This window comes from Stegostoma tigrinum, chromosome 9 (assembly GCF_030684315.1).
Source record: "Stegostoma tigrinum isolate sSteTig4 chromosome 9, sSteTig4.hap1, whole genome shotgun sequence".
Taxonomy (NCBI): domain Eukaryota; kingdom Metazoa; phylum Chordata; class Chondrichthyes; order Orectolobiformes; family Stegostomatidae; genus Stegostoma; species Stegostoma tigrinum.
The window spans coordinates 40938933-40952015 of record NC_081362.1 but is presented as its reverse complement, the minus strand read 5'-3'; the positions used below and the strand labels follow the sequence as shown (position 1 = coordinate 40952015).

The 13083-nt window shown below is 40.5% G+C and overlaps 1 protein-coding gene across 1 annotated transcript in view; it reads right to left on the bottom strand.

Annotated features, from left to right (window-relative positions):
• The window catches only part of usp34 (ubiquitin specific peptidase 34), a 329850-nt gene that overhangs the window by 224688 nt on the left and 92079 nt on the right, over nucleotides 1–13083 (bottom strand). The window contains exons 11-14 of the mRNA XM_059648851.1: nucleotides 11512–11637; nucleotides 8575–8704; nucleotides 6406–6536; nucleotides 2530–3149 (exon numbers count right to left, since the gene is read on the bottom strand). Of these exons, the coding sequence (XP_059504834.1) occupies nucleotides 2530–3149; nucleotides 6406–6536; nucleotides 8575–8704; nucleotides 11512–11637 (1007 nt within the window). The remainder of the gene's footprint in view (nucleotides 1–2529; nucleotides 3150–6405; nucleotides 6537–8574; nucleotides 8705–11511; nucleotides 11638–13083) is intronic.

Genomic DNA, 13083 nt, shown 5'->3' with positions numbered 1-13083 from the left:
GTTTCGGGTCGAGACCCTTCTTCAGAAATGGGGGAGGGGAAGGGGATCCTGAAATAAGTAGGGAGACGGGAGAGGTGGATAGAAGATGGATGAAGGAGAAGATAGGGCGAGAGGGGGCAGACAGGTCAAAGGGGCGGGGTTAGAGCCAGTGAAGGTGAATGTAGGTGTCGCGTTAGGGAGGGGATAGGTCAGTCTAGGGAGGACGGACAGGTCAAGGAGGCGGGATGAGGGCAGTTGGTAGGAGATGGGGGAGGAATGGTTAGGGAGACAGGGACTAGCTGGGCTGGTTTTGGGATGTGGTCGGGGGACGAGAGATTTTGAAGCTTGTGAAGTCGACATTGATACCCTTGGGTTGCAGGTTTCCTGCAGTTTTCAGGTGGCATCATTGTGGCAATGCAGGAGGCCCAGGACGGACATGTCGTCCATGGAGTGGGGCGGGGCGGGGGGGGGGGGGGGAAGAAGAGTTGAAATGGTTCGCAACTGGGAGGTATAGCTGCTTGTTGCGAACCGAGCGTCAGTGTTCCGCAAAGCAGTCTCCAAGCCTCCGCGTGGTTCCCCCAATGTAGAGGAGGCCACAACGGGAACAGCGGATACAGTATATCACATTGACAGCTGTGCAAGTGAACATCTGTTTGATGTGAAATGTCTTCTTAGGGCCTGAGATGGAGGTGAGGGAGGAGGTATGGGGCAGGTGTAGCACTTGCTTCAGGTGCAGGGAAAAGAGCTGGGATGCCTCATCTCGAGAGGACATCTGGGATGTTCAGGAATGAAATGCCTCATCTTGGGAGCAGATGTGGCGGAGGTGAAGGAATTGGAAATGGGGATTTAAAATAGATAAATAAATTTAAATCCCAGATGTCTACCTTTTCCAAGAACCGCAACTTCCCATCCACAGTGATCGAAAATGCCCTCGACCATGCCTCCCACATTCCCTGCAACTCATCCCTCACACCCCCTATCTGCAATAACAACCAAAACAGAACACCCCTCGTTCTCACGTACCACCCCACCAACCTCCAAATCCAATGCATCATCCCCCAACATTTCCGCCATCTGTAATCTGACCCCACTCCCAAAGACATTTTCCCTCCCCACCCTTATTGGCTTTCCGGAGGGGCCACTCTCTCTATGACTCCCTTGTCCGCTCCACACTCCCTTCCAGCCCCACCACCCCCAACACCTTTCCCTGCCACCAAAGCAAGTGCTATACCTGCCCCTATACCTCCCCCCTCACCCCCATCCCAGGCCCTCAGACGACATTTCACAAACAGATGCTCACCTGCACAATTTTCAACCTATTTATAAAACTCGTAAAATTCATCTGCACTTTCTCCCTCATGCAGTAGATGGAACTGCCATTGCTAAACAACCATGTGGCCTGATAATGCATGCTGCACTTTGGACTATGTTATATCTTATTTGCTTCTTGTTACCCACGTGAGGTTGTCAATACAACAACCTTTTCGCATTGTTGAAATTCTCAGGCCTGTTCCTTAGAATGTTTACCATCTTGTGGCTAATAGCTTTGATTGTGTACCAATTTACTTTACAAAACCATAGCTGTTTTCCAATGACTGTTTTGTACTGCATCTTCATTTTACATCATTTATGCACATTAACCAAACTAAACTTCACCATCAAACACAAAACATTAATGCATCTCCAGACAGTAGATTTTTATTACTAAAACTAACATACTGCAGGATTTAACTTCTCAAAATTTTTATTATTACCCAAGTGTTAATGAAAAATGTCTGCTTGTTCACGAAGCTATTTCCATCTGCTCCTTGTATAATGTCAACTATTTTGCCTGCATAAAGTTTAAGAATTTGAAATGAAGCACACAGTATAGTTTACATGCTAAAAGGGTAAAACGCCAAGAAAACAAAAGCAAAATGATTAATCTAGCTGAAGAAATTTATCTTAAGTAGCAAGATAAATTTCTCTGCCACATTGTGGCATTCCTTACATAGTATACAAACTATGAACAAATATTTAACATTTAGTTCAGAGATCAGTGCTTTATTTGTTGCATGACAAGATATGGATAACCTCAATTTTTTACTCAATTAGAAAGATCTCATAGTTGCAACACCTGAGTGAATGAGCATAGTTTATTCACAAACACAAAACTCTCAGGAGATGAATGCCAACTACATTCGGTTGTCTGGTGGTGTACTTTAAGGAGTACTGCAGTTCCTGTGCAGTTGACAGGGACTTGAAATACTATATTCAGTTATAGATTAATTAAAAATTCAGGAATGAGAGTTCTTATAAGTTACTAAAATTTGATGAATTCGACATAACCAGACTATCAAGTGCATAAATTATACAGTTCAAATCCTCAAACCAAGAACCAAGGTCCCCTTTCTAATTCAGAGCTGTGTAATACTAAAATAATCATTACATTCAACTAGAAACATATATACATTCCACGCTTTATCATTTCTGCATCAAAATGGATACCATCCTGTTTAGATTAATATCAGCTATTCCAAGATTAAACAAAACGAAGCAGAGCAAACTCACCTATCATGATGATGATGATGATGGTGATGATGATGATGTTGATGCTGCTGACCAATAAATCGTCTGCAGTTAAATATTTCATTCCCAATTGCCTCTCCTAAAAAATCTCCTGTTTGTGTTATACACGAGTCCTGAGAACCTTGTGATATGTGTGCAGTATTTATTTCCCCTGACATGTCATGTTCAGAGTCTTCAGGATGTGTGCAAGTATCCAGCAGTCGAATTCGATTTTCCCCTGATGATACTGCATTAGTGCTGTATGAAATTTCCCTGCCTGATCCACTGTTACACCTGTCATGTTCTATTCCACCTGGTGATTCTGGCAAACAAATTCCTGGCTGGGACTCTGCACTCAAAGTTCGCAGTTCAGGATTCCTGCTCTCATTCTGAAGACTTTGTTCACCCTCTTCTTCTTCTTCATCTTCCTCTTCTTTGAGAGCTTCACTATCTGCCATATCCTCTGAGTGGACCTCACTTCCTGGACTTCCAGCTGATTGGCTGGCATGACTTGAATTAACTTCATTACTAGAGCCTTCACTGTGTCCACTGCTGCTGCCAGGCCCACTACTGGCATCTTCACCACTATTCGCAGTCTCATCAGAACTTCCTTGCATTGACTCCTAAAAAAAGAAATTCATTTCTTCCTGAATAATTAATTCATTTCATTTTTTAAAAATGCTCCAGATGAACTTGTAGCAGCAACATTATGGATTATTAACAATCACTGGTTAAAACTTGCCACCTTGGTTTGCCATCCAATGCACAGCAATAAGCTTAGAGTCCAAACGCAATCTAACTGTCTATTCAGCATGACATCAAGCAAAGCATAATACCACTAGGAATACAGAAAAAAGGAAGGATAGCTTAAGACATCTTAGGATTTCCAATCTCTCTAATAATGATAAGAAAGTTAGCATTAAGGCACTTTATCTAAATGCTCGTAGTATTCACAACAAAGTAGATGAATTAACAGTACAAGTCCTCTTGAATGATTATGATGTGGTAGGCATCACAGAGACATGGTTGCAGGGAGTTCAGGACTGGCAGTTAAACATCCAGGATTCACAACATATCAAAAAGACAGGGAGGTGGGCAGAGGGGGAGGGGTTGCCTTGTTAGTTAAGAATGAAATTAAATCTACGACACTGAATGGCATAGGGTCAGAAGATGTGGAGTCTGTGTGGGTGAAGTTGAGGAACCACAAAGGCAAAAAAACTACAATGGGAGTTACGTACAGACCTCCTAACAATGATCAGGATCAGGGGTGCAAGATGCACCGAGAAATAGATAGAGCATGTCAGAAAGGCAAGGTCATGGTGATCATGGGGGACTTCAATATGCAGGTGGATTGGGTGAATAATGTTGCCGGTGATCCAAAGAAAGGGAATTCATGGAAAGTTTGAAGGATGGCTTTTTGGAACAGCTTGTGATGGAGCCCACAAGGGAGCAGGCTATTCTGGACTTAGTGCTATGTAATGAGCCAGACTTTATAAAAGACCTTAAAGTAAGGGAACACTTAGGAGGCAGCAATCACAATATGGTAGAGTTCAGTCTGCAGTCTGAAAGAGAGAAGGGAAAATCGGATGTAATGGTGTTACAGTTAAATAAAGGTAATTACAGGGGCATGAGAGAGGAATTGACGAAAATCGACTGGAAGCAGAGCCTAGCGGGGAAGACAGTAGACCAACAATGGCAGGAGTTTCTGGGTGTAATTGAGGACACAGTACAGAGGTTCATCCCAAAGAAAAGAAAGATTATCTGGGGTGGGATTAGACAGCCATGGCTGACAAAGGAAGTCAGGAAATATATCAAAGAAAAGGAGGCAGCCTATAAAGTGGCCAAGAGCACTGGGAAATCAGAAGATTGGGAAGGCTACAAAAACAGACAGAGGATAACAAAGAGAGCAATAAGGAAGGAGAGGATCAAATATGAAGGTAGGCTAGCTAGTAATATTAGAAATGATAGTAAAAGCTTCTTTCAATACATAAGAAACAAACGAGAGGCAAAAGTAGACATTGGGCCGCTCCAAACTGATGCTGGAAGGCTAGTGATGGGAGATAAGGAAATAGCTGAAGAACTTAATAAGTACTTTGCGTCAGTCTTCACAGTGGAAGACATGAGTAGTATGCCAACAATTACGGAGAGTCGGGGGAGGAGTTGAGTATGGTAGGCATTACAAAAGAGAAAGTGCTACAAAAGCTAAAAGGTCTAAAAATTGATAAACCTCCTGGCCCCGATGGGCTACATCCTAGAGTTCTGAGGGAGGTGGCTGAGGAAATAGCGGAGGCTTTGGTCGTGATCTTTCAAAAGTCACTGGAGTCAGGGAAAGTCCCAGATGATTGGAAAATTGCTGTTGTAACCCCCCTGTTTAAGAAAGGATCAAGGCAAAAGATGGAAAATTATAGGCCGATTAGCCTAACCTTGGTAGTTGGTAAAATTCTAGAATCCATTGTCAAGGATGAGATTTCTAAATTACTGCAAGTGCAGGGTCAGATTAGAACAAGTCAGCATCGATTTAGTCGGGGGAGGTCGTGCCTGACAAACCTGTTAGAATTCTTTGAAGAGGTAACAAGTATGTTAGACCAGGGAAACCCAGTAGATGTTATCTATCTAGACTTCCAAAAGGCCTTTGATCCAGTACCTCACGGGAGGCTGCTGAGCAAGGTGAGGGCCTATGGTGTTCGAGGTGAGCTACTGGCTTGGATTGAGGATTGGCTGTCTGACAGAAGGCAGAGAGTTGGAGTAAAAGTCTCTTTTTCGGAATGGCAACCGGTGACGACTGGTGTCCCGCAGGGTTCAGTGTTGGGGCCGCAGCTGTTCACCTTATATATTAATGATCTTGAAGAAGGGACTGGGGGCATTCTAGCAAAGTTTGCCGATGATACAAAGATAGGCGGACAGGCAGGTAGTACTGAGGAGGTGGGGAAGCTGCAGAAAGATTTAGAGTTTAGGAGAGTGGTCCAAGAAATGGCTGACAAAGTTCAATGTGAGTAAATGTGAGGTTTTGCACTTTGGAAAAAAGAATACAGGCACGGACTATTTTCTAAATGGTGAGAAAATTCACACAGCAGAAGTACAAGGGGATCTGGGAGCGTTGGTCCAGGATTCTCTAAAGGTTAGCTTGCAGGTAGAGTCCGTAATTAAGAAAGCGAATGTAATGTTGTTGTTTATCTCAAGAGGGTTGGAATATAAAAGCAGCGATGTGCTTCTGAGACTTTATAAAGCTCTAGTTAGGCCCCATTTAGAATACTGTGTCCAATTTTGGGCCCCACACCTCAGGAAGGACATACTAGCCCTGGAGAATGTCCAGCGGAAATTCACACGGATGATCCCTGGAATGGTAGGTTCAACATATGATGAACGGCTAAGGGTCCTAGGATTGTACTCATTAGAATTTAGAAGGTTGAGGGGTGATCTAACAGAAACTTACAAGATAATGTATGGCTTAGAAGGGGTGGACGCTGGGAAGTTGTTTCCGTTAGGTGGGGAGACTAGGACCCGTGGGCACAGCCTTAAAATTACAGGGGGTCAATTTAAAACTGAAATGAGACGACATTTCTTCAGCCAGAGTGTGGTGGGCTTGTGGAATTCATAGCCACCGAGTGCAGTGGAGTCCGGGACGTTAGATGCCTTCAAGGCAGAGATCGACAAATTCTTGATCTCACAAGGAATCAAGGGCTACGGGGAGAGTGCAGGGAAGTGGAGTTGAAATGCCCATCAGCCATGATTTAAATAGTGGAGTGGACTTGATGGGCCGAATGGCCTTACTTCCACTCCTATGTCTTATGGTCTAATAGCTAAGCCTTGCAATTAACATTTTTTCTCATTAATTTACTTTGTCTTTACCAATGAATTAACTGCACCTTAATTTCTTACCTCTGTGTCTGACAATCGCTCCTGTGCACGCTTTGCCCTGTTGATCATTTGCTCATCCATTTCAATGTCACTGGCCCCACTATGACGAGTATCACTGTTATCACTGCTCTGTGGGCTAGCTGCAGGTGATCCTAAGTCAAATTTTATTTTGTAATTTTAGTTTAATTAGAAGCAATTAACAAATACACAGAAGAATGTCAGCACATTGATATTTTCATTAAAAAGTGCAGTGTAACCACAATTAATCAAAACACTAGCATTAGTCTCCCATTGCACACGACTGTTCTATCCTGACTGCGAATTCTTTTTTATCAGTCCAAATGAACTAGAAATGACTAAACACTTTTTAAAAATAACCCTACATTTTTTCTAATGCTTGAATTAAGGAAGTGCCATAGAATGACAATAAATCCAAAACAACAAGTTTTTTTGGCAAATCACAACTAATAAATGCAGACAGCTAGGTCACAATCTTAAAATAAAACTGACATATTTGCTATAGATTTTGAGGTCATTCATGGTTCAGTGTGATCCCTTTAGATACAGCAAGAAGATGGCAAATAAGTTGAAGAAAGGAATGGTCATTATTTTCAACAAGAATTATACCATTCTGTCAGTTCCCCAAATACCATAACAAGTAACAAAAAAAATTGAAGGGATTCTATTGAATTTGTAGTCAAATGATCACTCTATACAAAACAAAGCTTTTTACAGTCAATATTGGAATGCAGGACAATTTTATTTCACAAGGTGGGATGTTTGGAATTTTAAAAAGAAAAAGAACAAATAAGTGTTACAACAAAGTAAAAACAGAAAATGATAGATAAACTCAGCAGATTCAATAGCATTTCCAGGGAGAGAAAGAGTAATCCCAACATGACTTCTTTGAAATTAAAGGAGCTGGAAAAGTTATGATTTTTTGTGTTGTTTTTAAAAAGGGGGCAGGAAAGTGAGGTTGAGGCAGAAGATCAGCAATGATCATACTGAATCAAGCAGCAGTTGAAGGAGCTGTGTAATCTACTCCTGCTCCTAATTCTTAAAATGTTTGTACTATCTCATCTTTGTACTAATTAGTAAAATTAATAAGGCTTAGAAAATTACATTTTATACATGCAAGCACTTAAAATAAAAGAATATTTCCATTCTCCAACCACAGAACACAGAACATTACAGCATAGTACAGGCCCTTCGGCCCTCAATGTTGTGCCAACCTGCCATGCCGATCTGAAGCCCATCTAACCTACACTATTCCATGTATGTCCATATGCTTGTCCAATGATGACTTAAGTGTACCTAAAGTTGGCAAATCAACTACCGTTGCAGGCAAAGCATTCCATTCCCTTACTACCCTCTGAGTAAAGAAACTACCTCTGACATCTGTCCTATATCTTTCACCCCTCAATTTAAAGCTATCCCCGCTCGTGCTCGCTGTCACCATCCTAGGAAAAAGGCTCTCGCTATCCACCCTATCTAACCCTCTGATTATCTTAGATGTCTCAATTAAGTCACCTCCCAACCTTCATCTCTCGAACGAAAACAGCCTCAAGTCCCTCAGCCTTTCCTCGTAAGACCTTCCCTCCATACCAGGCAACATCCTAGTAAATTTCCTCTGCACCCTTTCCAAAGCTTCCACATCCTTCTTATAATGCAGTGACCAGAACTGCACGCAATACTCCAAGTGCAGCCGCACCAGAGTTTTGTACAGCTTCACCATATCCTCTTGGTTCTGGAAGTCGATCCCTCTATTAATAAAAGCTACAACACTGTATGCCTTCTTAACAGCTCTGTCAACCTGGGTGGCAACTTTCAAGGATCTGTGTACATGGACACCGAGTTCTCTCTGCTCATCTACGCTACTAAGGATCTTACCATTAGCCCAGTACTTTGCCTTCTGGTTACTCCTACCAAAGTGCATCACCTCACACTTGCCCGCATTAACCTTCATTTGCCACCACTCAGCCCGGCTCTGCAGCTTATACAGATCTCTCTGCAACCTACAGCATCCTTCATCACTATCCACAACTCCACCGACCTTAGTGTCGTCTGCAAATTTACTATCCCATCCTTCTACGCCCTCATCCAGGTCATTTATAAAAATGACGAACAGCAGTGGACCCAACACCAACCCTTGCGGTACACCACCAGTAACTGGGTACTTACTGAACTTACCTTTTTTATTTCCTATTGGGAGGTTTGTATTAAGGAGAGAAGCAAAGGAACTCTGTTTGGACAGTTGAGCTTTAGCTGCAAGTGCATTATTCCAGAGAGCTTTAATAAGCATTGATGCCAAGTACAGGGTCTGTGAACAAGACCAGAAGTATAGTATTGAGTGAATGCTTTTACTCAATACTTCAATGAAAGCAGCAGATAATGCGTTAAGATAACTAAATCAGTCCAGTCCAAGGAACTACAACTGTGCATCAACTCTCAATTAAACAAAAAAATTAATTTAAATTTTGTGCAGCATTTATTGATATTGAACACTGGAAGAATGTGATCATCTAGGCACTGCAAACATTTGATGAAAGAGGATTAAAACAAATGAATAATTCATTGCCAGATAATTAGGATAACTGATATACTTCCCACGAATTACTTTCAAATTACTTTTTTGGTTTACTTAGGCAAACCAAATCATGCTGGCATTAATACAATTAAATAGTTAAAATGAATGCAAATTTAATTTGCTGAATTCAACATCATTTTATAACTGCAAAAATATATACCAAACTTTTTTTGAAGAGGCAACAATTTGTTAAGATAGGATAAATTGATAACACTAAACGATGATATTTAGCCTTTATTTGTCAATTTTTTCAAATAAACTGCAAATTATTACCATGGACATGTACAAATCGACCTCTGAAGTCCTGAAAATCCCTTCAAAATCAGGAGTCAACTTAGATATAGAGTATTAAAAGCTGAGCCAATGTAATTGAGTGTTGTGCCATGTGGTCACGTCTTAAATTATTGTGTTTCTTCACAAGACAGCCTATAGCATCTATTTCACCTTTTGGACCCAGTTATAACATTTACTGTGGGGTGAAAAATGGTGGGTGACTACTGATATGAGCACAGCATTCCACAGCTGTAAAGCGGGTCAACTTATACAGAGTGTATGCAAAACAAAAACCATGATTTTGAGGCTGAAGACATGGAGGTGCCTTACATATGCTGCAATGCATTGTTGGCAGACCACAAAGTTAAATCAACTTGTTGGGGCAGAGCTTACTGTCAAGCCCAGTGTTTGCATCATCAGTGACAAATGGGTTTGTGGCAGAACTGCCACAATGGCAAAGTCTGCAGCAAACAGAACCAAAAAAATTAGTTTCTCATGTGTATGGTGCAGCGAATGGGAAACTACGGCTAAGGTACCATGCTTGCTTTCATGGGTTGAATGGAATACTCATTCATTGTCATTGCCGAATTGGATATACATACTATCAGCCGCTGGTTAAATTATTGTTGGATCAAGTAGAAATTTAGTGAGATGGCTTCAACTATATTTTTACACCTTCCCCAAATAAAGCTTCGGTAAGCACACTTTTATGATTTGAAATGTGGCTTTACTTGCATTTCCAGAGTTGCATTAACCAAGAACTGCACGAAAATCTTTTTGTTATATATGAACTGCAGCTCTTTCATGTCCTCTCAGTACAGAGACAGCAAAGGAATAAAAAAACTAGTAAACCATTCAATACAGCTATAAACTTCAAAATCCTGCTCATTTGAAGAAAATATAAATTAGTAGAAAGCCAGGAGAGCAAAATGATAAGAGAGATTTTAATTCACACATCTGGATCACAACACAACTTGCTCTTTCAGCAATGAGCGTAGACAAACAATACATAATGCAAAATTTGAGATTTCAAAAAATTCACAAACTACTTCCATATCCCTCGAGTATAACGGAACAAGCATCATGAGAGATTGCTGCAAACATCTAGTGCCTAGCCCTGGAGCTGTCAACCCCACCTATAGAGGCACTCTGTGGATCATCCCTACTGTATGCATCACTGCCGTTCCATGTTTGTTCTGACAGCCATTCAAAGGATTTTAATCCACAGCCTGAGAACAAAATAATACCAAACACAACAGATATATGTTAGATCTGTATTTCTATTCCATTCAGTTCCATGAAAAGATACCATTTCTTTCCCCCAGTTTCACCACCACATTTTCTTTGATGATGTAACCTTCCACACTAAATGTCTTCCTTTCTCGCAATAGTTCTTCTTTCCCATTGTAGGGTCCTTCAGTAGACTTTCAGTTGGATCCATCCTATTCCCCATGGTTCTGCTTCCCTTTTTGGTTGAACCTCTATCCACACTTCAAGACTACGATCAGATTCTCTGTTGTCCTCCTTTTCCAGAATTTTTTTGTCATTTCCACCAGCTCAATAATTCTATCAGTAAGATCTTTCGTCCCTTTTGTCATCTTTCCTTCACAATCTCCTGCTCACTCTTCCATCAACTGTTGATGGCATAGCACATTCTTCCCACACCCACGGAGTCAAATACTCTTCTAATGAGAGGCAATAACCTACATATAGAAAAAAGGACTCGAATATATAAAATAATTAGGCAGCAGAAAGACAGGTCATTTGGCCCAGTTTATGAAAGCTTTATGTCCTGGATGTGAGTTTGCTCACAGAGCTGGAAGGTTCGTTTTCAGACGTTTCGTCACCATTCTAGGTAACATCATCAGTGAGCCTCCGGTGAACAGCTGCTGTTGTGTCCCGCTTTCTATTTGTGTGTTTAGGCTTATGTCCAGCATGAGCACCCCTTCCATAGCCTTCAAACTAAATCTATCAACATAACCTTCTATTCCTTTCTCCCTCATGTGATTTTCTAGCTTCCTCTTAGATACATCTATGATGCTTACCTCACGACATGACATATTCTACCCACGTGTGCGCAGAAAGGTCTCACAAGGGGGAGACATGACCTGATAATATTATTTTTGGCATTATTAGTTAAAGGACAAACATTGTACATTTCACTGGTGAACATTTTACAATGTGAGTAAGCGTTGGCAAAACAGAAAAAAAGTGCGTGAAATTTTCATACTATAAAAATATTAGGCACATCCAGGCAGATGTCTTACCTGTTCTGTATGCACACTGGGGTGAAGAGCAGACACTAGATTAAGGAGGTGACGGAGTGGAACAGGGTCCAGGTGCTTAATAAGGGAAGGGAACAAATCATGGATGTACCGACTACAGTGTTTCAACTGTATCACAGGACAGGGGAAAATAAGAAAGAAATGTGTCAAAAAGTACAATTATGCATACCTGAAATAACAAGTTTCACTAAATTGAGATATTAAAGCTAATCACGTAAATAATTGTTACGAAAGTTAATTACTGCAAATTAAACAATTCAGTTTTCAAAGAGAAGCAAAAGGGTAAATTTCAATTTCCACAAAAGATAACCCTTCAACCTTGGTGATGCACTGAGCCATTATTCTAAATCTAGGGCAAACATTGCACTGCTGCAACATTACAAAGAAAGACACAATTACATCAAACAGTCCCATGAAACTATTGATAGGCTTAGATTCAAGACTGAAAGGCAAACTGAGAATTCAGAAAAATGAAAGATTGATTAGAACCAATTTAAACTGAGTAGCAAGAAGGTATCGCTCAAAAGATAGAATTGAGGGGATCATGGGAAAGTCTCTTTATCTTCTAAGCCCAAACAGTATACGTTTTAGTGTTAAACTGCCAAAGGAAACACATTATAAAACACATTCCTAATGTGTTTACTGTCAAACATACTATTTACTGGTAACACAGAAAGAAAATTCTGAGAAAGCATCAACATATAACTGAACTGCCAATGTGAACCACATGACTACTGAATGCAAATCCTGAAAAATGGTACATTACTCACCTAGGAAAATATAATGCAATCATATTCCATTAATTAGTCATGACAAGGATGAAATAATCTCAAAAATGAAGGTTGGGATGAGCCTCTGATGGCCAAGGAGTGTTTGTAACATTCAAAGATTAAACAAGCACACTCTGCCATGTGCAGCAAAACAGATTTAAAGGAACAGGTGGCAATTCAAACACAATTAAAAACTTGGAGATTGAAAGCAGAGCTACCAAACTGGTTGCTGATTCTTGTTCACAGGGAACTGAAATTACGTTTGCCATTAAATCATGGCCAACTAAATTCTTTTATTAATCTCTAGTTTTTAATTTTGTTATACCATAGTTAATATTAATAAAATCTAAATAACCTTAGTATTTTAATTTTTGTTCTCCTCAATTATGATGAAAGCAAAGCATTTAAAAATTAGATTCTAATTACAATAATTCATTCCAAGGTCCTGGGTTACAACAAATTTAGAAACTGAAAAATTGTTTGCCATGGCTAAAAAACAAATGGAAAGAGGCAAAAGGCCTGTGCTGGTCACAGCTTTCACAACATCCTAACTGTATAGCTCCTTTAAAAACTTTGCATATGCAAGATTTGGATCTTTCCGTAGCTCTGGTTTCTAAGGTATTTCTTAGTGGATTTGCAACACTTGTAGTGTAGAGAAGTTCAGAGCACCAATCTAGACGTGCACAGGTACAAGTGCGAGTTGAACAAAAAGGGTGATGGGTAACTTTTCTCACACAAATGATAGCAACATGTCATATGTATTTCGCAATTGTTCATTTTAAAC